Source organism: Anser anser (genome assembly GCF_964211835.1).
Source record: "Anser anser genome assembly, contig: HAP1_SCAFFOLD_87, whole genome shotgun sequence".
Lineage (NCBI taxonomy): Eukaryota > Metazoa > Chordata > Aves > Anseriformes > Anatidae > Anser > Anser anser.
The window spans coordinates 99,783-126,335 of NW_028153517.1; the positions used below are offsets into that span (position 1 = coordinate 99,783).

General features: G+C 35.4%; 1 protein-coding gene across 1 annotated transcript in view; it reads right to left on the reverse strand.

The window, feature by feature from the left end:
* LOC310892003 (adhesion G-protein coupled receptor V1-like) overlaps positions 1–26,553 on the reverse strand; it is a gene marked incomplete at its 5' end in the record, with an annotated part of 72,441 nt that overhangs the window by 43,190 nt on the left and 2,698 nt on the right. The window contains 14 exons of the mRNA XM_083854194.1: positions 1,090–1,356; positions 1,748–1,871; positions 2,509–2,672; positions 3,287–3,467; positions 5,317–5,502; positions 5,591–5,717; positions 7,467–7,499; positions 14,726–14,949; positions 15,429–15,605; positions 18,709–19,038; positions 19,837–20,107; positions 21,313–21,878; positions 24,767–24,880; positions 26,286–26,390. Of these exons, the coding sequence (XP_083710320.1) occupies positions 1,090–1,356; positions 1,748–1,871; positions 2,509–2,672; positions 3,287–3,467; positions 5,317–5,502; positions 5,591–5,717; positions 7,467–7,499; positions 14,726–14,949; positions 15,429–15,605; positions 18,709–19,038; positions 19,837–20,107; positions 21,313–21,878; positions 24,767–24,880; positions 26,286–26,390 (2,869 nt within the window). The remainder of the gene's footprint in view (positions 1–1,089; positions 1,357–1,747; positions 1,872–2,508; positions 2,673–3,286; positions 3,468–5,316; positions 5,503–5,590; positions 5,718–7,466; positions 7,500–14,725; positions 14,950–15,428; positions 15,606–18,708; positions 19,039–19,836; positions 20,108–21,312; positions 21,879–24,766; positions 24,881–26,285; positions 26,391–26,553) is intronic.

A 26,553-nucleotide genomic window follows, 5' to 3' on the forward strand; every position in this document is an offset into this window, starting at 1 on the left:
AATTGAATACCTGGTAGGTATTTTACTTTGAGAACGTGTCACACAATCTGAAGGTATAGTCTGATGGTTAATTGCCATCATCTTTCTTTGCTTTATTAAATTACAGCCCCTCAGGTTTCAATGGCTGATTCAATACAGCTTTGCTTTGCATTGCAAAGATTTGCAGCAGATTCAGAGCCTGTTATTACCTCTCAACTAGAGAACAGTAAAAAATGAAGGGCAGTAAATTAAAATTTGATAACACAATTGCAAATGACTCTCCCACAACACCATGAGTTTTGTTGGAGCTAGGTGTGGGGAGGGTCTTTATTAAATACTTAGGGCTCTGGAAAAATTATGAATTTCTTATACTTCACTTTTATTTTCTCATGTATATTACATAACAGTGATAATTTATTCTAAAAGATATGTATTTCAAAAACGTGAGGAATGGGCTGAATAATTTTGGTCATTCCTTTTTAAGTGTAAACTTTGAAAAATAAATAAATAAACAAAAATACGTTATTTCTAAGGTAATAAATCCTTTCTTTAGAGGTGGTCCCCTGGGTAAATTGTGACATATATTTTTCTGCAAATTAAGCCTTTTAAAACTATAGTCTCAGAGTGAAAAAAATGTATGCATACTTTTCGCTACTAATAAAATAGAGCAATTACATACCCTTCCTCCAAAATATGGCAGTTCTGTTTGTTTTTACAAAAATCATGTAGTTTTGTAATACACTCTGGAGCATGAAAAAAATAACTAAAAGAATACCTCTTTTCCTAAGACTGTTGGGTACTAAATTTTGTTTTTTTTTTTTTTGCTTTGTGTTTTTGTATTGAAGTCCATCTAATTTGGAGCATTTATATTTGAAAAGGGACTTTCACTCCAGTTGTTTTTGCAGGCAAAGTATCAACTCTATCATTTGATTTTTGTTTCCAATAAAATAATTAAGGATGAAAATTCAAACACAGTATGCATTTATTGTATAAAAATCTTGAAGCAAACATTATTCGTATAATTCTTGGCATTTAAATATTGCTTTATGATAAGACCAAGATACTAAGAAATTGCCAGCAAAAAAAAAAAAAAAAAAAAGGAAGACTTACCTGTAGAATTGAAAAGGATAATATAAAATGTTTCATCAGTTTCAGGGGTATCATCATCGTTGATATACACAGATAAATTCTGCTCCCTTTCTCCAACATCAAACAAAATGACACTGTTCTTTCCACTGGGAACAAAGTCTCCCTCTTCAGCTGTTGCATCTCCATTAACAGTAATATACTGGACAACAACAGCGACATCAGCAGATCCATTCCTTAGGACTGTAAAGTTTGCAACACTTCCTTCTTGAACACTCACTGTCACAGGTTCTGAAAATACAAAAGCAACAAATCTGTCTGAGTTCAAGCCTGAGTTGCTTGCATTTGCTCTGTTTTCTTAATTCTCTCTAGTAGGATCTTCCTCTTCAATGAAACAATAAGATGTATGTGATAAAGGTAGGAAATAATTCAGGTACGAGAGAATATTTTGTACCTTGCCTCCTAACTGATCTCAACATCAACAAAGAGAAAAATGACACACACAAAAAAATGGGAAGGTTCTGAAGGAAACAAATATAAATTAAATACAAAAAAAAAAAAAAGTTTGGGGAGCTTTTCCACTTGCTCTTTTGGGATTACGATTTCGCAATGATCTGGTTTGTGAAAAAAATCCGTTTTAGGTAGTGTATGTATTCCACATTTATAAACAATAATATCTAACCTGCAAAATAAATGGGATCATCATTCTTTGTTATTTGTAAAATTGCAGTGGTTACATTGCCCAGCCTGGCTCCACCGGTAGCATTGAATAAACTGATGGTGAATACTTCCTCCTCTTCAGGCACCTGAAAGTATTAAGACATTAATTTCTAGCATACAAAACACTGAAGAATTTAAAATGAAAAGTTAGGGGGATTAATAAGCCAGAGATTTCTGAGTGTTGTTTTTATTTGTCAGTCCTTATGTGTCTCAAGAGGGATGATAATTCATACAGTTATACAGAAATTATCATCCATCTACAGTTTTTGTAAGTAAGTCCCTTCCTCTTTATCTTGCACAGATGACCCAAAAGTTACCTTCCAGTTTTATGTTTCTGATACATGTAGTTTTTTTTACAGCTTTATTTATTTATCATTAGGTGTAATCTTTCTTATATTACTTCAAATTTATCAGCATATAGGATTAGGATTGAAATTAGGATTCCAGTTATCAAGATACGAGTTTCAGTCAAACTTTCCTATAACTTTACCACAGTACAATTACTCTCAGCTTCTACCTTTTTTGTTTAGAGGTATGCACAGCTTCTGAAATTTCTCTATGATTTGCAGACATTATCTCAGTTCTACCCAAGTATTTTGATATTTCCTACAAGTTATTAGGCTCTTGAGAAACACACATTCCTTTTTTCTCCTTATACTCTAATGTTTTAGTACTTACTCTTTGTCCCATATTCTCACCCCAAAACACTGTAAAAGTGTTTACCTCATCTGGCAGTGAGTAAATGGTGATATTTTTTGAAAACTCCAGATTATCAAATAAAATAGTCCCTTGCTCTGGATAGACGTCATTGGTACATGCTGGATCAACAACCCAAGACACACTAACATTTCCATAGTTTCCTTGATTTCTTACAACTCTGTAAACAGCTAAAAAACATAAACAGAGTCAGTGTGCATATTCAGAGCAACAGAAATCAAAAAGGAACATCTGAAACATCTGAAACTGAGAAAAAGGAAATACAATAATAACCAATTTCACTTCTTATGAAACCAGTAACATGTTGGAGTGCTACAGAAAAGGACACACAAAGACAGATTACTAAAGCAGTGCAAACTGCTTTAATTTCACATGTTAATTCTTGCCTGTAAAAGTAATTGATAACTGAATAGATCAATTAAAATCACCCATAGGAAGATTTAACTCTATGTTTCTCTTATATAACACCCCATTCTTCATTCTCCACAAACAGAGCTACTACCTCCACGTTGCACTTTGCACATACATCAGTACTCCATCCCTCCTGTCTGGAAAATTCTCTAGCAATCCTTTTTACTCAGTTAATCCCTCTGTTTTTCCACACCCATACTTCTCCACTTCACTCTCCGCTGCTCATCTTGCTTGGCATTGTACCAATCTGTAAAGTCCTGAGTGGAGATTTTAGTAAGAAGTCTCCTAGACTTCTGTTATCCTAGAACAGGGAAAATAAGACTTGCAGAAGCAGACAGCAGATAAAGAAGTAACTCTAATAAAAAGGAATTACCGGTATGGATGACTTCTCCTTTGCTTTCACTTATTGTTACTGTTAGTTCGTAAGGTAGAAACTGAATGATACCATGCGGATCATCATTCTTCAAAATGGTTATATTGACCATTGTGGCATTCCCCAACTTGCCTGGCATTTCACTGTAGCCACTAAGTACCACAGAATATAGCTCATCCAGCTAGAAGAGGGAAACTCAGTCAGAACAAAAATACATATTCAACATCCACATCAAAAACAAAATGGTCTATAGTCCACAGTCCCCCATCAGGCAGAAAGGGATACAAACTTAAAATGAAATCACACACATTCTACATGCAATAAACGTTTGTATAATGCTATCAAATAAAGGAAATTGTTAGAACTTTCTATCTCTAAAAGCATCAGTTTCTCCAAAAGTCTATTATTATTATAAGCAAGGACTTATTTTGTGTACTTAATTTAGAATCGCATAATTTCACAAGTAATGTTTGTAACACACTCTGAAATGTAAATTTTCTTTCCTCCAAGACTTCTTAAGATTCCTGGCTTTGTAACAGGTAAAGCAAAGATTTTTAAACCATGGACAGCATGCTAATTTAGAAAGAATTGATCAACTGGCTTTATTAATCTAATGGGACATGGTACTTTCAAAAAAGTATCAGAGAACATTAGAAAAAAATATTGCATTTATCTATCTAGAAAACAGCATTACTCTACACTGGGGAGAACTCAGTGAAACTGGCTGGTGGTTAGCAGTAAAGAAACACACATGAACTGGTTCTTCACATACAATTCAATTAAACAATGGTGTTCAGTACTACAGAATGTCATGGATGCTAAAACCTTACCTGCGTTCAAAGCGTAACTGCTTCAATTAACAGAAAGAAAATCTGAAGGCACCCAAAGATACCATCCATTACTCCAGACATCCTTGGACTGCCCACCATTGGAGGCTGGGATGGCATTCTGGAGGAAAGTGATTATATATGTCCTGCTCATGTATGTGGCTTTTGGCCACTCTTGGAGATAGAAGAGTATAAAAGGACCTCCTTATTTTTTAGTCCTGACACTACAATTCGTATGTTTTTGCCTGAGCATTTCAGCAGGATGACTTACCTAGTCTAATAATACTGCTGTAAGCAGGGAAATACTTTTATCTCAGCCTGCTGATGAACTAGTAAAAACTGGGAATGGAACTATTAAATAACCCGCTGTTTTAGTGCCTAAGTTTTACTAGATTAACTTATGTTCCTGGCTTCTGTAGTGGAGTTCAGACTTCTTATGTCTCCTTTCTTTGGAGTATGTAGGGAAAAGAAACCTGAATTTCTACAGCAGCCTATGCAATTGAAGTTGGAGTTGCTGTGATCCCCTGATTTCCTCATCATATGGTCCTCCATCCCTCCTTCAATCCATGACTGATGACCACCTGGCCCTACAAAAAGATTATTAACCTTCCTAAAACCTTTATGTTTTGTAAAGCTGGCTTTCTGACATCTTACTCCTAGATCAGCTCATTAGCAGGATCAGACAAACACAACTAACTGCTTATGCAAAATACAGCATAGGAATGTGCATGTAAAGGCAGCAAAAAATGCTGAATCACAGCAGCTAAAATTTATGTTAACATAAATGTGGTAAAATCAAACCCTTGCAAACTTCCTGATGGAATCCAGGATGGCTGATGCACAGGAAAGGGAACAAGCTACAGAAAAGCAGAAAGCAAAGAGAAAAGCAACAGACACATGCCTCAAATTGTGCAGATTTCTGGGATTACAAAACAATAGAGATATCAGAGAAATGAATATTCAGGCAAGACTGACAAGACCTGATTTGTATTGATATAAAGTGCTTTCATATGGTGCTTGACTATCTTATAGGCCTTTCAGTCACTCCTCCTCTATCTATTTCTCACACTTAAGAAAAAGAAAGCCTTCAAATGTTACAGAAAAATTGCTGGTATTTACAGGTGAAACCATCTATATTTTAGTAAGTGACAAACAAATATGTATGTGAATGCAATTTAAAGAGAGAAAAATATTAATTCTTACCTCTGGAATCCCATCCATCCTTGTCAGTAGAGTAATTATGATCTCTCTTTCACCAGGCTTAAACTCCAGAATTCCTGTGCTTCCATAAAACTCATTATTATCTCTTGGTTCTACAGTGTAGCGCAGAAACTGTCTGATGAGGCTTCCTCTAGTGCGAACAATCTGCAGCTCAACAGACTCCCCTTCCTGCAAAAAAATAAAATTAATCTTTTTCTAGCACTCTGTTAGAACTAAGTCGTCTGTAATGTTTAAGTGACGTTACTCGGATAGCTACCTTGATGCTGTAGGGACCTCTGGAAGAGGAAGAAAATTCGAACACTCCTCCAGGATCATCGTTTTCCAAAATTGTAATTTCACAAGTAGTAAACCCGTATTTCAGTATCTGATTTTCCACACTGACCCTGAGAAAGGAGGGTAAGAGGTTTTTTTCAAGTTGCAACTCTGTTTAGCAAATCCATACAGAGGAGATCAGGATATTGACAAATTTTATGAATAAATTATGAAAGCCAACAGTTACCTACAAGGATTAAAACAAGTTAAGAATGATACAACATCAGAATGTTTTATCCATTCGTAAAAAATAAATAAATAAATAAATAAAATAAATAATTGCCTCTGAAGTAACTTTTTGTTTGTTTGTTTCTGATTAGCTTTTTATAGCTAGTAACTCTGTTGTTTGTTTGTCTGTTTTTGATAACACATGCACACAACACACAGGAAAAGAAACAGAATAGTGCCAGGAAAAAAAAAAAAAAAAGTTAGTTAAATTCAGAACTACTTTGTACTTGGATCAAGGTATAAAGGAAATTCCAAAATCACCTATGCTGAGATTACACTGAAAAGCATAAATTTCCATTATTGCTTTGTTTGTCAAAGTTTACTACTGACATAAAGAGGCAGAAATTTGACCCTCGATACCATGGATTTCATCCTCAGCTCTGTGTTAGCCTGCCTTCTGTAGATGTGGAGACTACCTGTAGGATCCCTGTCTGACTCTACAAAATGTTGGACCTGCTCTCAGTAGCTCAGACTCATTCCCCTTTCTCATTACTCCTTTAAAGCACATGCTGAATGGTGCAAGAATGAAGTACGTTGACCAAATACGCATACTTCAGATTCCTCTCAGTAAAGGATTTCTCTCTCTGGGCTTCTCCTACACCATCTTGATCGTACTCTGTGACAGGAATGGGCAGTATCTGATAACAGTAATGAACCTTGCATATTACTTGCTTGCCTTTCCTCAGAAGCAGTAATTTTCATCATTTTAAATTTCTTATATTAAAAATTCCAGAGAAGCACTATTGCAGGATGCATCAAGAATACACCTTCAGATTGATGGTCTGCATATGATTTATTACATGTAGTTTTAGGTACTTAGATTCCTTTGCATCTTTCACGTTTCCTGTCAGTATTGTATTTTTCAATGAAATCGTGGTCCTGCATACTGTACATATTTTTGTGCTTTCACTGTGCTACAACCTAGACTTTATCAAACACTATTTCATGAAGAAATGTGATCTATTATATCCAGTTTTTGAAATCAGGCCCAGAACTGTGTCCAGAAGCACGTTTTAAGTAACTGGAACCTACACACACAAAAACAACTTAGCATTGTTGTAGCACAGTCTACAGGACAGGGTACAGGATGCAAAATAGGTAATACCTATTTAATAGAGTAACGTGCTCATGTTTGTTACATGTTTAAAAAAAAAAAAAAGTCGGTAGAAAAAATAACCTGTGTTATATAAATTATATGCATGTTAGTCTAAATCAAGATAACTTTCCTTGTCTTTGACTAGAGAAAATTACTCTGTAACTCTAATCAGTTCAGCCATTTAGTTGGGGCAAACTGTATTTGTAGCAGTTTAAAACAATTAATTCATTATTCCATGAAACACTCAAATATCAAACACTGAGCCATGCATTCATAACTTTCATCATTCACAGATCCTACATAAAGAAATGCCTTCAAGCAAGAACCCCATGCCATCAAACGAAACACCAAAGGGGAAGCATGCGTTGTCTGAAGAGATGCAGAGACGTGATTCTTGGGGGGGAAAGAAATGATAAAGACAGTTTCTGTCCAAACCAACCACTTCTGAAACAAAGCATTGATTCACTGAGGACAGAAAACAGTTCACCGCACTTACCCAAAGAACACGACAAACCTTTCTGTCTCTACCCTGTCAACACAGAGGAAAAAAAAAAAAAAAAAAGAGGATGTAGAAAGTAATGAAAGTGCCACTTACTAAAATTTCAATACTACCCATCTTATAAAAGAACAAAAAACTAACAAAAGGGACAAAAAAAAAAAAAGAAAAAGAAAAAAAAGAAGGCTTTCTTTTTACTTTCCAAAAGTTTATAATGTTCTTTTTATGGGAACCCTGCTTGCTTGGCATTTTCCTGTTGACAAAGGCCAGCAAGTGGGCAGTTCCCACTTAGGAGGAGTGACCCCATGACCAATTCAGCATGTCAAGAGCCACTCAAGGTGTTCCCTACCAAGCCCTCCTCAAAGAGCTTGATTACTGACTGCGTGATCACAACTGCAGCAGCCATCCACGATTATAACCCTTTATTAGGGAAATACATCTACGTGCCTCTGTGATATGGTGTTTCATCAGTCTGACAAAGTAATGATAAAAACAGATAAGCACAGAAAGAGTACTGATGGGTACACAAGGAAAAGTAATTAGGCACAAAATCACAGCAAACCTCATTTACAACAATTTTTTAGTTAATCAGATTACCAAAGTAGTATATATACATGTATAACATAAATACAAATATAAGAAAGAGAAGCAGAAGGAGAAAAAGGGGAAAAAGAGGGGACAAGGAAATAAAGGGACAAAAAAAAAAAAAGAAAAAGGGGAAAGGAAAAGGTATTTGCTAATCAAAAGGTTAAAAAATTAAATCAAGTTTCAACCAAGCATTTATAACAAAACTGCCACATGAAGTCAGTCAAAAGGGCAGCATTATTCTGCAATAGTAATCATGTATTTTGGCTTTCTTAATCAAAAATACATTAAATACAAAAACTGTATCGTCTATCAAAGCACCAAAAACAGATTAAAACAGTGTTTGTAAGGTGATAATTGGGCTCCACTAATCTCAAAAATAATTTAAATTTGGAATTCAATACAGACAAGAGTTCACTCTAAATTCTGAGAAGTAAATACATTCACAGACGTTCTTTCGAATAGGAAGTCTGAATTAATTGAAATTTGTTATTGATATTCACTGAAGCTAGGTATATATTGAGACATTCTCCCTTCCCTCAGAAACATGCAAAAGCATTCAAAAAACAGCAAAATATTAACACAATGAAAAGATCAAGGAGAAGATTCCAGAGTTGGTAATGCTAAAATTTAATTATAGCGCTAAGCTGTTAGTAAAATAATTTACAACAGAAAATAAAAATGAATCACTATATCAAGTGAGCTTTTGATATGTATTAAACCTAGACAGCTTTCAGGTCAGGAAGCAACCAGTAAAATTCAGTCCATCAACTGGTAAAAAAGAACATTGTTCAGGTGGTTTCTCCATACAAACCCCATCTTGAACACCTGGATCCTTTTATTTATTTACTTATTTGTTTGTTTGTTTGTTTATTTATTTATTATCTGGTCATTTTTTTTCTCTGGCTGATATCATGAGTGGTCAGACCGCTATCACTGCCCTGGCACAGTAATGTTAGTTACTTCTCCAAAAAGTCATAAAACATCCTATGCAGAAACTTAATAGAAGCAGCTAGGTTTAGGTTTCCAGCTCCAAGATGCTGTTAAGCAAACAATGAATGAACGAAGCTGTGGCTGCCCCATCCCTGGAGGTATTCAAGACCAGGTTGGATGAGGCTGTGGCCAACCTGATCTAGTAGGTGCCATCCCTGCCCATGGCAGAGGGGTTGGAAGTGGATGATCTTTAAGGTCCCTTCCAACCTGAGCCATTCTGTGATTCGAAGAATGGTGCACTCAGTAGTATTCTTTATATCTATACTCTAAGGCATATACATGTAACTTTTCATAACATAGAATGCATATCCCTAACAAGAAATTTTTAAAAAATAGTATTGAAAAAAAAAAGAAGAATTAAGAGAACAAAGATAAATTAGGAAAGTACATTTTAAATTTAAATCCAAAATGTTTGTTGTAAAGTATTCTCACAGGTTTACTTTTTTCTAGGAATAATAAAAAAAAAAAAAATCCCAATTCTATTGTTTTGAACAATTACATTGTAATGCAATTATCATACTCACATCCTGCAAACTTTTATCCTTTTAATCCAAATGCTTGCTTTTCGGTTCAGTGTACTCTTCATGTGCTAAACCTAAGTCCATACAGGGCTAAACCAGGCAAGGTGAAGCGTTCAGCAAATAGCTGCATAATACTTCCAGCAGCCAGCTCAGATCGACCCGGAGGAGCTACGGGGCTGGACACAGGGTCCGTGCCACCAGAGAGCTGCCAGGACACCAGCCCCATCCCCTGCCACGTGCACTTCCAACCTCGAAGAACAGAGGGGCGTTCATATACCACCCTTACACCACGGAGGAGATGCTCCCAGACTGCCTGACACTACACGGGTCCAGTTCAGTCCCGTTTCACTCCTCGTGGTATGTGAAACCAGCTCTTTAGGTGTTCCTCTGACAGCAGTATGGAAACAGGACAAAGAGGGCTATTCAGAAGCAGCAATAAAAGTTAAAACAGCTGCTTTGACATGGTGGCTTAACCGTGGCCAGCAGCTCCTCCAGCTAGTGAAAAGAACTCTTGACCAGGAATAAGGTGATACCAATCACTGGGAAAGCCACTTCCCTGTTTTTATCCTCAGCTTATTTTTTCCTGTAAAATGGCTATGTATGGACATGAAGTTTCATATCGTCACAGACAGTAAACCCTGGCAATGCTTATGATGCTGCCAAAAGAAATACAACCTCAAAGTGTGTAAAGCATTTCTTATACAACAAGACTAATGTGAAATGACTGATCATTAGGGAAATTCTTTCAGTAAAAAAAATCATAATTATTATGTAGCAAGAACTACAGATGAATTAGGACAACTGACAGGAGCTTCAAAATGTTTCTTACACTTTTTTAAACATGCAGTACAAGAAAATAGGAGAAATTAGAGTTTTGACTAAGTTTAAGGTACCATGAGAATTTCAATGTTAAGAACTAACTAGAACCACAAAATAATTAAATAAATAAATGAAAAATAGCTTTGAAGTTAATAACTTTTGACAAAATCTGGAATTTCTGCAGAACCTGAGTGTTCTGAAAGACACATGAGAAACTTAATTTCCACTGTGAATCTACATGGCTGTCATTATTAAACCACACTTCTCTAAAAGACTTTCTTTTCTATCAGGGTATCTCAAAAAGGGGGAAGTGAAATTGCTTGTGGAACATTACTCAATTTGCTTGCATTCAGTGTTCACCCCCTCTTCAATTTTTTCAGGATTATCTACTGATTTAATTAGAGGCAGGCTCTAGCTCTAAAGAACTGCATTAAAGTAGGATTTGCCACATTAGACTTTCCATAGTGCCTCTCATCAGAGGAAACACCTTCTCTCCAGGTTTAATCCATCATTTATTTGATTTTTGAGGCTATTTTAATTTTTCTGAGTCATAGCAGGAGAGATATGTTGTTATTTTGAGAAGTAATGAAAACAAGCAGTAGGTGTCCAGCGCACTCATTTCAACATTCTACTATTTTCAAATGACTTTTTCCCCGTTAAAACGCAGTCTGATCAAACCCTTGAGGCATCCCTGGAGGTTTTCAAGGCCAGGTTGGACTAGGCTGTGGGCCGACCTGATCTAATGGGTGGCATCCCTGCCCATGGCACTGGGGTTGGAAACTGATGATCTTTAAGGTCCCTTCCAACCCAAGCTATTCTGTGATTCTATGAAAATTTACATAAGTAAGATAGATATGGTTTTGAAACAGACACTAACCAAAGGGAATTACCAAGTAAGGAGAAAATCCTAGCTCCATTAAGCAGTATGGCAGTGAGTAACCCACAACACATAAACCCTTAAGCCCTGTCCATCAACACTACACAGTGATTTAAATGGCCCTCCTATGCTTTTCTAACTTTTTGACATGTAGCAACCTCTAAAACCCAAAAATGTTTAAAAACTGCCAGATATTTCACAGTGAAATAGTCAAGTCTGTATTTTACATTTGTAATTTTCAAAAAATTACTTCATAACTCATAGGTCTAATCATTTTCCACATAAACTGATGACAGAATGTCAGCCTATGGAAATCTGTATCCCATCACAGAAATCACTAGAACAATAAAAATCTTCAAATAACGTTGCTTCAGTTTATTATATATAGTAAATGAGATTTATGTCGTAACATATGCATATGGATCTGTTCTGGCATCCTAACTTCCATGAGTTAAGACTCAAAAAATGCTGGAGCATAAGGACTGCCTAAACAGTTGTCTGTTTGTTGATTATCACTTCCACAAAATAAAAGTGATTTATCCCCAGATCCCAAAGTCTCCAAGTTCTCAGTCTCACCACCACTCACTCATGAGCACAAACACAGGCCACGTCCCCAGCCCACATACCCTGCAGGTTCTGGCCCTCTGGTTGTGCCAGGTGCCAAACTGATAGCTGTCTGCACCTTAACTGGGGGGCTGATAACTGCCAGTGAGAGATTACGTTGTGTAGAAGGAAAAAACAGCAATCAGATTTAAAAAAAACTGATTTCTGTTTGTGCTTACCAGGTAAAATGAACAGCCCTAGTATGCATATATGCTCTCACAAAGCACACACACAATTTCCATGGCCTGTTCCACCTACATTCATCAAGAAGACCAAGGTCTTTCCTTTCTCACATAGATTTCACTACAGACATCTGGTTTTATTTATGCTTGGTCTCAATTCAGGCCTATTCAGATAGGGCAGGCATTCAACCTGAATCTGCTCCTAAAAAAAGAAAATATAAAGAAGCTTCAGCAGATACAAGACTCTCTTGCTCCTTCATTACTCATCATTACTCATCTGTGTTCTTTGGAATCATATTTTTCATGTTATACATTTTCCTCCAGTTTGTGGACAAAATTCAGAGCTAGTTTTAATATCTGTGGTCTAAGTATAGAGAGCATAAAGCAAGAAAGGATAACATTGTTTTTAATGGCTTGGAAAAAATATAGTTATGGATGCACTTAAAGCTTATTTAAAATTGAACTGCCTTGACAATACCACTAAGCCGTAAATAATACATCCTTGTTAGAACTAATTATTTTGATTATTTTACCCGTGCTATTAATAATTGCAATACATTGAATGCTTATGAACATATGTCTATGTCTGTAGTTTCATTAAAGTTCTTACATGCTTTCTTTTCTCGCTGACTTATGCTACAATTTACGGAACAGTACAAGCACATCTACAGCACAGTGCATCTTTGTTTTCATGCTCATTCACTACTGCTGTGAGGTGCTGGCTGCCAGCCTCGGAAACTGAAATCTTCTATTTGTCCACAAAATACCAACCAGGCTGAAAGCAATAGCACGGGCGTACACGTAACCCTGCCAGTATCCTTCAACCCTAATTTGAAGAGTCATGTCTAGTACTGAAAGGATGATCTCTGCAGTCATTTCATTCTTGGCTTCTGCTAATTAGTTGAAGTGAGGGATGCTACCAAGGTCTAGAGAAAAGTTCAGATTCTATCTCCTCCTTGCTTACTTCTTTTTCCAGGACAGACCACCTGTTCCTCGGTTCACTCTCTGACCCTGCCAAGTGTGGGAAAGCTGCTTACTGTTGGCACACTTTTCACCATCCACTTCATGATCAACAGAGCCTACGGCTTGCACCATACACAGCAAAAGCAGAACACTGGTTGTATTTGTTCAGCTGCCAGTTCAATCCCTGTTGCAGCCACCATTTTCAAGGTATAGCCTACAGTTGTAACTCAGGATAAATGGCAGAAAACTGTACTTTCACACACGTGAATCAAAAAAGTTACCCTTTCATGCTGCTTACTTCTATCTACTTACTTGTTTACCTCAATACCACTCTGCATTCTTGGCCACCTTACACTCAAAACTTGAACCATCATTTCTAATCCTAGTTTCCCCCTTTGTGCCAGAGACTCTAAAAAAATTCCTTGAGACAAACCAGTTTCTCCCACAGAAAGAAAGCGGAGAACTGCTTGCAATAGTCTCTGTTTTTATTCTGAAAAGGATTGCCTTTTTAATGTAATGAGTAGCCAAGGTAGAATAAAATAACTAGTTCTGAACTACATGCATTAACCAGCCACCTTTTAATCAAGCAAGCCAATCCCGCAAAGGAATAACATCTTCCCTGTGTGCCATAAAGATGTTCGAAAACCATGTTTTCTGAAATGGGATCTTCTAGTGATCAACAACAGCGTGAGGAGCTTCTTGCCTATTGTTTGCTAATGTGGAATCACTGTGGATATCTGTTGTGGATATCTAAGAGCTAGCCTACGCTTCCTGTACAGAATAAAAATACTTCTTCTGCATAAGGTAAGGACTATGTAAGTAGTAGATGTTCAGTGTGGAAGCTGGTGCTGGCAGACCACTGTAGTATGTTTTCAGTAAAAGTGGAAAATGTACCTTAGACAAATAGGAGGTAATACAAGAGCACGTGTGGTGGTATTTCTGTATTTACTTATGTAACTGAGCTGTGGGAAGCAGGACAGACGATATAGCCAAGACACTCTTGTTAGTAACTCAAAGAGGGAAAAGACTCCTGATTATAAACTAATTTAAGTTTTCTGAACAGTGTTCACATGCAGATAATAGTATCACCTGAGGGCCCTTACAGCCTGTTATCCTAAAATCCTCCACTAGATGAGAAGGGAGACCAGAACACTGTGCTTCAGAAACCCCACTGCATTCTCATTAGCAGAAGACTGCAATAATAGTCACACTGGGATATTCTGGGGGCTATGAGCTGACAGAAGTATCTAATTATCAAGGAATATTGAACATGCAGATCAAACAAACTGCAAGTCTAATTCTACAGTGACACCCAAGTTATAAATGTTTTTTCTGACAGAAAAAGTTCTGCATTGCTTTTTAGTTCTCACTTTAGTTTTTCCCATTATCTTACTAAATATTATTTTTCCGAAAAAAAAAAAGTGTTAAAACCAAGAGCTATAAAAAAGATCAAAACTGAAAGAACTTTCTAAATAGCATACAGAATTTTCATGAAAATATAAACAGTTAAGTCATTAGATAATAAATGCAAAATGGTTTCTTACATTGATCTCCAGTCAAAGAACCCATACACAGTCTGAAACAAGGGCCCACTATTTCTTCAGACACATATCAACACAATGCAAGCAATACCATGTAATTAACACTGTGCTAATCTGTTATGCATAAATTGAGTACTGCAGCTGATACATATGAATAGAGAATAGGGTACAATACCTGTCCAAAGTTAATAACACAGTTTCGTTCATTTCAGGTACATCATCAGCTTTAATGGTGATGTTAATTGTGGTATCACTTTGTCCAGATAAGAAAACCACGGAGCCGTTAAAAGGACTTATATCATCCTGTGTTACCGCCTTTTGATTGGGACCAGAGGGTTTCAAACTCCAGAACACAGTTGCTTGACCATCAGTCCCATCTCGATGCAATGCAATGGAAACCTGTGAAACACATTAATTTGTTGTGACTTGCAAAAGTAGATGCAAAACCGATTACTCCCTTGCAAATTACTATTTGAATAAATAATAATAAAAACAAAAGTTTGGCCAGTTCTAATTTGAGAATGGGAAATGATCTATCTTATTCAGGATTTGTCTCAGTCCTACTTTACATGACTATGCTCGCAATTGGTGAGAGAGACTAACTGCAGTATCTTTTGCTCTGTGTGAGCATCAAGGGCTAACTGGTTTTAGATACTTACACAGAAAGCAAAGACCAATCTCAGTTCTCTGGAAATCAGTAACAGATTATTTCAGAGCATTTTTTTTTTTTTTAAAGAAGAGAATATTTAGGATAAGACAGAACTTACAGGAAGGCTTTTCCTCACATTAATTGTCAAATGCTACACTGAATACAGCAAACTCCACCTTCTCCAAATAAGTTTTCCATAGCAAAAGACAATATAAAAAGGCTTACTTACCAGCGTAGCAGGGGAATCTTCTGGTTCAGAAAGAATAATCGGTAGATTGCTAATAAAGCCTATTTCTCCATTTGCAATATCTGGAGTAATCCTCAAAGAAATATTTCGAATTTCGCCTAATCTAGGACTCACAGATGGGACTAGAGGAATTCTATTCACCAGTTCAACTCCTTCCAGCTGTAGGAAAAAGTAAAAGAAAAGTGAGAAATAAGAAGCCTCAGCACCAAGTCAGAACAGTTCTGACATTTCAGAGTAATTTTCATATAAAGGAAGTATACATCTCCAGAGCAAATTCTTCCTACTGATAGCACTGCTGTTATAAAAATTTGTAAGTAGACATGTCAAAGAAATTAAGTGGATATTGTTGAGCTGTCAGCAGAATGGTACACCTCCCAGACAAATCATGTTAGTGTATGTAATTAAACACAGATCAAGCCAGAGAGAGAGACTCTGTTCCAGATCAGCTGATACATTACTAGAGCTATTAACAACAGTCATTGATGAGCAGCATAGGCAATTGTCTAACATCATTTTTTGTGGCTTGCATTGATAAAAATCTAGGGAAATCACTGAAGTCATAATAATTTACAGCCCTTGATCAAACAGCCAAATAATAATCCACTTTTCTTTCCTCTCCACAAAATTTTAAGGAATTCTCTATCTAAGAACTACCAGAGCCACATTAAGAATTTAAATTCAGTACAGTATTTCAAAACTGTATTTTACTTGTCACTGCATTTCTGATAGATTATAGATACTAAGAGGAAATAGATTTTTTTTCATCCTTTTCTTTAAAAGGGAAGCATCACTCGCTAAGCCCAGCACCAGTAGTGACACACCAAGGAAAGCAGAACTTGCCTGTTTAATTATTTCCTTTAAATATTATTTATTCCATGTGATTCTGTCTACATGCATCATTACAATAAATGTTTCCATAACAGATTTGCATATATTTCTGTGAACATTTCACTGGGGCATAAACTCCCACTGACATTTTTTCTTGGAGTTATCAGGTGTTATCATAGAGTAAAGCTTTATTTTTTGGGGATAAAATAGTGGCCTTTCTTAAATTCATATAGTAATCATGGTTCACCATTTCAAAAGATGATTTTTAAAGTCTTACAGTTCTTGAAACCAAACTCTATAAATATGTGGGCTGTATCATATTTTGTTCCACAACTGCTTGAGTAACACCCAGAAATATGCATGAACATTTATCTGATGATAGATGGAAATGTTTTACAAATACTGTATTTAGTAACTGATTCTCAACCATTCCAACTTGTTATCAAAAGTCTGAAGAACAGATGATGGCACTGTTTGTTTCTCCTCTTTTCTGAGCTTTCTCCTAGCATAGGCCCCGATTCTGCAATTAACAGGATGAAAGTGCACCATTGTGCGGTTATTAGCTCAGTAAACTTTCTGAAATACTACACAGCCAAAACAATTTGCTCTATTTAAAGTGTATGCTGTATTTGGATCCTGTATGGTACCTTTGGAATAAAGTAATAATCAATAAAGAACAGAGATTTTACTCTTTCTGCAATGTTTCCTTTAGTACCTTTTAAAGGAAACCAGTACAAAGAGAAAAAAATATATAGTTATTTGAACAATAACAATTAGTTTATGAGCTTAATTTTCAGAGTTAATCTTCCTAGCTATACCAAAAACCGCATCTCTGATTACAGCACGTTATTTAATTGAAGGTGTCACTAAGGAATATATCTCACATTAACATTATCTCCTGTACCTTTATTCATCCTACAGTTTCATTTGCTTCTCTGCTGATTCCTGAGTCAATTCTTTATTTTGCCTAAGTACAACTCATTCTAAACATGTTCACTGAGATTATCATTTATTCACGATGCAGAAGGATTGTCACAGTGATAAATAGTGGTGTTTTCCTTCTCTATGAGTTTCTAAATTAATTATTTGAGCTGGAAAGCTCCTCTGATTTAATTTCTTCAAACAAAGATTTTATTTATAGTTCATGGAGAAAGTACAGAAAAAAAAAAAAACAGATTGGAATCTACAGTTTGAAAATCCAGGCAAAGTGCTTGGAATGACTGAACATTCTGAAATATTTATCAGATGTGTGTCTTGACTACAGTCAAAGGACAAAAAAAAAAAAAAAAAAAAAAACATTGAATACATGGAATTAGACATTTAAGAATTTTGTGGATCTCTCAAACCTCTTGCAATCATAAAACATACTAACGTGTTCTAGTATTTCAGAAGGCAATTCCTAATCTAACTGTGAATGCCATAAATAAATAAATAAATAAAATTGCATATTAGATAAACAATATAATTCTGGCAAAACTTTTTGTTCTCATTATTCCTCCTGTAAGAGAATGTAGGGAGAAGGATGTGGAGGGAGGAAATCTTTCAAAGGTCTTAGAAGTGATTACAACGTCTTTGGTAGACTATAAGGAAAATATAAAACCTGGCAAATTTGAAATTCATGGATATAACATCAACACCTTCAACGATGATAAAAGTTATCTTTTACAAATTGAGATAGAAAAAAAAAAAGGAAAGAAAAAAGTGAAGAAAACTATACAGGGAAAAAAAAAAGTAAGTTCTCCTAACAAATTTATATATAAATGCAATATAATATACATATAATATATAATGTATATTTGACCCTTTTTAATTTAGAATAGTTCAGCTGGAAGAGCAAAGATCACAGTATCACAGAATTGTAGGGGTTGGAAGGGACCTGGTCAGGCTGGAGAGTTGGGCAGGAAGAAACCAGATGAGGTTTAACAAGAGCAAGTGTAGAGTCCTGCATTTGGGAAGGAACAACCGCAAGTATCAGTACAGGCTGGGGGATGACCTGCTGGAGAAGGACCTGTATCAAGCCCAAGATACATTTACTTGCATGTCATTTCTGAAATTTTTCCTGCTTCAGTAATTTAATTTTAAGAACCTTATTTTTTTCACGTTCCAAGTCAGAGGCCAAGCAGAAACATGCTTCAAGGGGCAAGCAACAGACAACGCTGATCTCATTTTGATAAATTCCATGATTAGTACCTGAATCCTCTTTAGTTTTAAAATTTGTTTAATTACTAATGATTAGGGATAGAAAACTTTATAGCATAGTTATGAAAGATGTCTTTTTAAATAAGAAAATCTTTGCTTCAGAGCTAAGCACTTTTTTTTTTTTTACAGGAATGGTCATTTAAATTACAGTCAAGGGGAAGGATCAATTATTGAATCATATTCCTCATATTAAATAAGCTAAAAAACAAAAACAAAAAAAAAACAGCTGAGATACCTGTATGAGGAAATGAGCACCATTTTGAAGAAATGCATCTTTTCTTATTGGTATACTCAAAGTATGATGTGTTTTTCCTTCTGGAAACAGGAGGATGCTGTTTCTAGACATATTTAGAATGCCATCTTTTGCTCTCTCAGGATCCAGAGCTCCAGCTGGAATATACAGTGCAGTATAAACTAACTGCACATTTCCAACTGTTCCTTTCTCCCTTACAAAACTCAAGGATAAAAAGCGTCCTGTTGGATTACTTTCAATCTTCTGATTCTCCAAAGGATAAAACTTTATTACGCCATAAACATCATCGCTGTCCTGAATGTAAAACAAAAGCTGCAAAACAGAAAACAGCATCACTTACTCAATGCTACAATTAATATACACCACAGTTTTCACGTTTTCATGAAAGTATGTCCTGACTGTCATCATACATTTTTATCGTTAGTGAATTGGCACTCAAGAAAGAAATCAGATTGACAGCCCCAAAGTGTTGCTTGTGCACAAGCAGCACACCACTGATAGCAGCAACTTTCCTGCTATGCCTCATCTATGTCAGAATGAGCTTTGAATAACTGATTTTTGGTTCAGCAGCCAAAGTGAATAATTTGAATATATTTCAGACTGTGAAAAAATCATTTAATTCACCAAATTCATTCCAATCATATGTTCAAAAAGCAAAGTAGGGACCTGAGTCACAGAATTGTCAGTAATGCTAATTACCCCTTATTTAAAAGTTCAGAGGTTAGTCTTAATCACTAAGCCATCCTCTTGAAGCTGTTACTCTGTGTAAAACATTCCAGTACCTACAGCAAATAAGCAAGTGAAAATAAATGCTCAACCTTCTCTTAGCAAGCAACCAATCAAGATAGCAGTTATGCAATGATATTTATGATGGGAATATTCTAAGCTAAATGCTACTGCATTAAATAGGTCTGGCCTTATAAAATATGTTAAGCCAAAGACTTTGGATGTGGCTCTTTATACTGAGAATACATCAGCTTGCTTCACTTAAACTCAAGCACAACTACTTCAATTTAGCCAATCCACCAAAACTGGTGGATCCTAATCCTAATCCTACTCCCTAATTATTATCTATCACCTCCTCAAAACAAGTTCTGAAATCAAACTTACCTCAGATGGTTCGCTGACTTCTGCGCCTCCCTGTATTGTATGAGCTAAGAGCTTCAGAAGATAGGGCTCTGCTTCTTCTGGTATGTTATCATCAATAATGGTCAGTGAAAGTGTGACCAGCATCTGTCCTTGATCAAAATGTATCTCCCCGGTCTCTGGAACAAGGTCTGCAGTCACAGGTGACAGATCACTGCTATTTCGAGTTATGACCCAGGTCACAGAAACATTTCCATGTGTTCCACCATTTCTTACGATCGTGATCCCTTCAAACCTGTGGTTTTGAATGAAAATAAAAATCTGTAACATGCAATTATAATTAATATCGGTTTACTTAGCTATCTGTTCCCTGGAAGATTTATACTGACTTCAGTGGAATCGATATTAACTGCTGCTACTGACATTTGAGTCAGGACTTAAAATTTGTGAAATCATACCACAGAAGTAGACTTTTCTCAGGTTGCTTATTCATGAGATAATATACATAAAGACATGAGTAATATATCTAAAGACATTAGTTAAAATTTATTTTGTTTACAGTAAGAAAGATACTGAGAAGAGGAAAGTTGGCATGTTTATATTTTTTCTCAGGAAAGATGTTAAATTTCAGAAAACTTTTTCTCAACTAAATTTCTACACTGTTTTATGGACTATATCAAAATACAATTGTCAGGCATGAGTGTTTAAATAATGATTTTATTTAAAATAAAGTGACTCAACTATTTGCCTATGCACTGAAATATAATTTATCAATATTTGTGATTATGGAAATGTCACGTTTCCTGTATCTGTGTATAAGAAAGAAAAAAAAAAAAAGTGAATATTGAAGTGCTGGGCTCTACATACTAGAAATTGTTCATAAAATCATAGGTTGATACATTACCTCTTTCTCTGGGGATGAACCACCATCACTAGCTAGCAGTGGACATTTTTACTAAAACTGGCAATATTGTATAGATATTAGTTCTGCTTGTAAAGATTTGTGTGGAGATTTGTTTTTAATTTATCTGTAAAATTACATGTATTTAACTTTTTTGGAAGTCTATGGGTATTCAGTACTTCACAGAAGACACTCACCACCATTTTTTAACCAGAGACTGACTTTAAATACAGTATAGACAAAGATTTACTGGGAAAGGAAGCCTGAAATATATTTTCCACTTGTATGAATGGGTGTGTGGCCGCATCACAACTTCACTGATCCATCTTTTAGATTAAGGGTTTTTCAGTATTTTGATAATGTCATTAAATATTTACAGTTCTCATATATAGTTCATAAATATTAAAATACTTCTGCATAATTAGACATTTTCTCCCTTGAAAATTCTATATCGTTTATAATAATTACACAGTAGGTGATTTCTATATTAATTTTTCACTACTGATTTTATAATTACTGTCAGTGAAATCCTAAGGATGCTTTACAGTGCCAAACAAATCCCTTAACATGACGAGATACTGTTTGAAGATCTGTAGTACCTTGAAATTTGGTCTTCATCAATGATAACAGTTTGAGTAAACAGGATACTGTTGATTGAAAGCACTCCATAGGGTTTATCATTTGGTTGGATGGTGACGTGAACAACAGATGGATTAACCAAAACAGCATCTCCCTGTAACGTGTCCTTAAGGAGCATAATTTGGAAGGTCTCAGCAATTTCTGGTATGGCATCATCAAGGATCTTGAATTTCATATATACTTCATGAACTAGAGGTGTGAAGACAATAGTTGTATTTGGCTGAAGATCTAGGAAGTCTAAATTGAGCTGCGCGTGTGCTGTTGAATTCCCAGTTATGATGGTGTAACTGACGGAGACTTCACATTCATCAGGTCCAATTAATTTTCCACTGTCATCCTTACCACGAATCACTTGAATTGTGAGCATTTCGACTTCCTCAGGCACCATGTAAGTGCTCTGAGCAAATCGCACAGGGCTGTCATTTTTCTTAATATTAATCTGAACAGAATTCCTTGTGGTGTTGATTTCAGCCCCTCCCTCCACACTCCTGAGATGAACAACAAACAATTCATCATTTTCAGGTATCTGGAAAAATAATAGTAGCAACAGGGTGTAAGTCCCATTTCAAATATATGCAGAACACTTACTTAGAAATATGTTATGTATATTTAGCAATAAAGGGAAATAATACAAACATTACAACCCTTTTCACATTAAAATAAACAGGCAAAAAGAAACTCGCTTGCAACTTTGAAAATCCCTTCTCAAAATTGAATGTTTCCATTTTCTAAGACATACTTCTATGCTATGGAAATATGAAAAAGTGGGAAAAGACAAAAAAAAAAAAAGGGCAAACAAAAACTAGGCAAGAATCAGATGAAGCTCTATCTTTCCAACTAGAGAGTGTGAGGAGATCCAAACTCAACTTGTGGAAGTTGCTCTGCTTGGACACAAGTGTTCCTGACAGTTATTTAGTCTGACATCTTTATTTGCTGATGTTAACACCATTTTACATCTATGCATGCCTGAAAGAACAGAGGAACAACATATGAACACAACCTACCTTGGCCCTTTTGTTCCTATTCAACGGGAAAAAGAACAGTTCCTACTTTCAGACAGACTCACATTCCCAGCACAGCTTCAGTCACAGCTCTGAGAATGTGCTTGCTGATGCTTATCTATTAATTAGACTTTGGCATTTCTACATGTGGTTTGTTTAGAACTGCACTTTAGTTTTAGCTCTTTAGTCTCTAATAACTGATGCAGCAGACAAAAAAGAAGGGTTTATAAGCCTTGAATTGCAGAATTTAATATTTTTTACTTTATATTATTACATTTTATTCCCCAGTCTTGATAGGCTAAGTCTGTTTAACTGGAAAATATCATTATTTTATTAATACAGAGAGATTAGAAGGAAATATTTAAATATTACATAAGATCCTCACATCTCATTCTTGTTGTGGACTCTCAGAAAAAACAGTATTATTTGCTTCTGAGATAAATTCCACAACAAAATTGCTTATGTGTTACTAATGGCATTGCTTTGTTATAGGGCTGATGAATCCTTTCCATGTAGTTCTGTTTACTGAGCAAAAAAAGTTCAGAATTCCTTGTGGTCCAATATTTCTTCTCTTTTTACACATTTGTTAATTGGCCACCCTTAGATCCTGTTTCAGGGCACAAAGGGTATGCACGCCGCTGTCTTTGTAGCTGAGGCCAATTTTGTCCCTTGTTTGACTTGTGGCACTTAAACTTGCATAATATTATTGACTGATGCAGGTTGTTTGTTTTTTTTTCCAGCGTGAGATTTGCAAGCTCTCTGTCACCTCTCTCCTACACTACTATTTCCTATTTTATCTTATTAAAATTGATGTTAACTTACGCTTGTTTTAGTTCACTAGTTCATATACTGTCTTGCAGTACAAAAATACGCATTTGACAGTCAGAACGTACATGCCATTTTAGTTGCAGATAAAATCTTAGTATCCTACATAAATAAGGCATTGTGGAGCTTTCAATTACATCATGATTGACCAATAAATACATGAGTCAAACTTCGAATATAATAGTATAAATGATTTCCAGTGCTGCCTTGCCTCTTTAATTTTCTCTTAAAGTTGCAATTATACTTAAAAAGGAAACCTGCACAGGAAAAGTACTATAAATGCAGAGCTGTGGAAATCAGAACTGCAGTCCCCTACCTTCTGTAAGGCTGCACAATTCAGAAAAATACTTGTTTCATTGGTTTCCCTAACTCAGATCCTAAAAGCTCAAATTAAGTTCTGACAGTAGTGTTACTGGATTCTTGTGAACTCTATCATCATCATCATCAATAAAGGTTTTTGTGCAAAATTCATCTTTCACATACACTTGTGAAAGACTTTCAAAGAGTGGAAAGACGTTGACTAGACACACCAAATACAGATCAAACTTTTAGAAACAGAAGTTTGAGAGCATTTCTCAGAATAAAAATAAATAAAATCACATCCTCCCAAGAGAAAAGACCCTAATAATTTATTTCTGTGTGTAAGTCACTGAAATATTACATTGAATTGGAAAGAGATGTTTCTACACTTCAGCACCCCAGGTTGGCACAGCCTCTTAACACTAGAGTATCAGTAGAAATGTGGAAGGACATTTTTTATAACTAAGAGTAAAAAGGAAACAAGCTGCTTTACAGTTCTGTGCTCACTTCTGAGACACACACCTTTCACCATTATTGTTTTCTTATGAATTTCTTACTAAGTTGTTTTGCATCATATATACTTATTTTGATGTCTCAGTTTTCCCTCTTAAGCTTATTATAAAGGAAAAGAAAAACACAAAAGAAAAGTGCAGGTAAGAAAAAAGGAAAATCACAAGTTGCAAATTAGAAGAATGTTTTGTTTACTCTGAGATAAAAAGAAAGCCTCACAACCTATGAGTTATGTTGTGGTTTTTTTTTGTTTTGGTTTGGTTTTTTTGTGTGTGTGTTGTTTTTTTTTTTCAATTGGCCAATCTGAAAACAGAAAAATGTTAATTATCACCTAGTATTCATGCTTTCCACAAGACTGCATGTTTGTTTCAGGAATCTCATCTATTTTTAGGATTTTTTCAAATATGTTTCTACCCTGAAACATATTTGAAAAAAAAAAACCACAAACAAACAACGACAAAAAATATTTTTGAATCTGCCTTTTCCCTGTGAATCTTCAATGTGTAATATTCTTTCTTTAGTGACAAAGATAACATGTCTGCTCAGCCAGGATATGCACATAAACTAAAACTATTCACTGATGAGAATTAAAGAGGGAGCTTGGAAAGAGTAAAAATAATAGACCAGAGAGCCAAAATTTAACATCACTTCATCAAATAGAACTGCTTTTAACCTTATTTAAGCCAAGCCTTTTTGTAACTTATTACTCTAAGTCTTTCCAGAACTTCAGTTAACCTTCTACGTATCAAAGCCTAAGATGAAGTCAGCTTGTTCCTACCTGATCATCAAGCACTGTTAAATTATAAATCAGCTTTGATCTCCCAGGTGTGAATGTAATATTTCCCTTAGCTGGACTTAGGTCTTCTTCAGCTGGGTTTGGACCATCTTTTATCTGCAAAGAATTGATTTGTCTGATGAGAAGTCTATAAAGCAGGAATACAAATCCAGTGCAAGTACAATAACCAATATGCAGTGTGACTTGCATAACAAATGCAAGCCATCTCCAACTTACAACTTACATGAACATTCAGTTGTGAAAATCTGCTCTTTTCTGGCAGACAGTGTAAGTCAGAACAACCACTCTGAAGAAATCCCGTATTTCCAGAATAAGAGGAAGAAAACTACTTCCATATAGGCCTATGGGGACTCTTTAGTATATTCTGATGCATAACTGACTCTTTCATATTACAGAAAGGATATTCATGCAAATTCAGTTTGAATCAATAGTATTTCATAATAAATTCCAAGACAAAGTAATAGTACTTACTGGTTTTGTGTCCCTTCTATCTTAACTTGTGATATTAAAGATACTAAATTTAACAGTCAAACTCAAAATACTACAAAGCCTCTTAAAGGTCATATGGGATTTTTTGGTTTTAGAACATTTTGTAAATTATTTTTCAACATACATATATAATGATGTGAGACAGACCTAAGTAATTGTCCAGAGAGTAAGATTTACTGTACCTTAAAACAAACATATTTGCAAAAAATTGCACAGAGAATCATATTCAGTACTTTAACTATTCATGCTATATTTAGTATTAATAAAATCCAGTGCAAAGCTTTTCTGGTTTTGACAGGTCTAGACTAAAGCTTTGAGGTCTAGATTAAAGCCTTACCCTATAGGACCAGGCAACTAGTACAGAAATATCTATATGAAAGATTTTATATATAATTTTAAAGTAAATAATAGAGTCTGAGCTAGATAAGAAAAAGAAAGCAATGAAGTCAGTAATTGTATCACATTCAAATCACATATGTAAATAACAGGATAAGTATTCAACATGATTAATTATTTCAAAAGCTTCATTTGCAGGGGATTCAAGATAGAGATCAAGATACAGATGATTATAGATACAGAAATTCACCAAATCCTGAGCACTCACAGTTCAAAGTTGGGATAATCATTAAAGACTCACGTGAATATTTGTATGTAAAATAAATATTTTTTAAAAAAATTAAAAAAACTTAGATAAGACACTTCTTACATACTTAATATGCATTATTTTCTAGTAATACATACTGATGTTGCCTCACGTACCTTTCTAAATGACAGAATATACTCGGTTTTCTCTAGTACCTCTTAACGTTAAACAGTCAATTAAACAGTCAGATAATTACAGTATTTTCTATATGACGGTTAATATGAATCCCTTTTATGAAACAGATCTACCTAATGTAGATGTAGGTATTTTGTCCTTCTTCCCCTTTTGCAAACACTTCAATAAATTATGATTACAGCCTCTCAGTTTAATCCAACAGACTACTGTATGAAGTCTTTTGGATAAACTCACCTCAAAAGTTATGACGACCGTCCCATAGGTTCCCCTCTCTCTAATTAGAGTGAGCGGCACAAATTCATTTCTGCCCCTGGGCTCATTCACTGTGATTAAGGCAGACTAATGAGGAAGAAAAGGAACAGACAATCAGACACAGATCAAATATCACAGCAGAATGAAGAAACTGTTACCATAGAAATATCAAACTCCCACAGACAAGTTAATCCAATCCGCAAACCAGTCCACTGATGGCATACATTTCCTAGCAACCAATTAGTTCAGC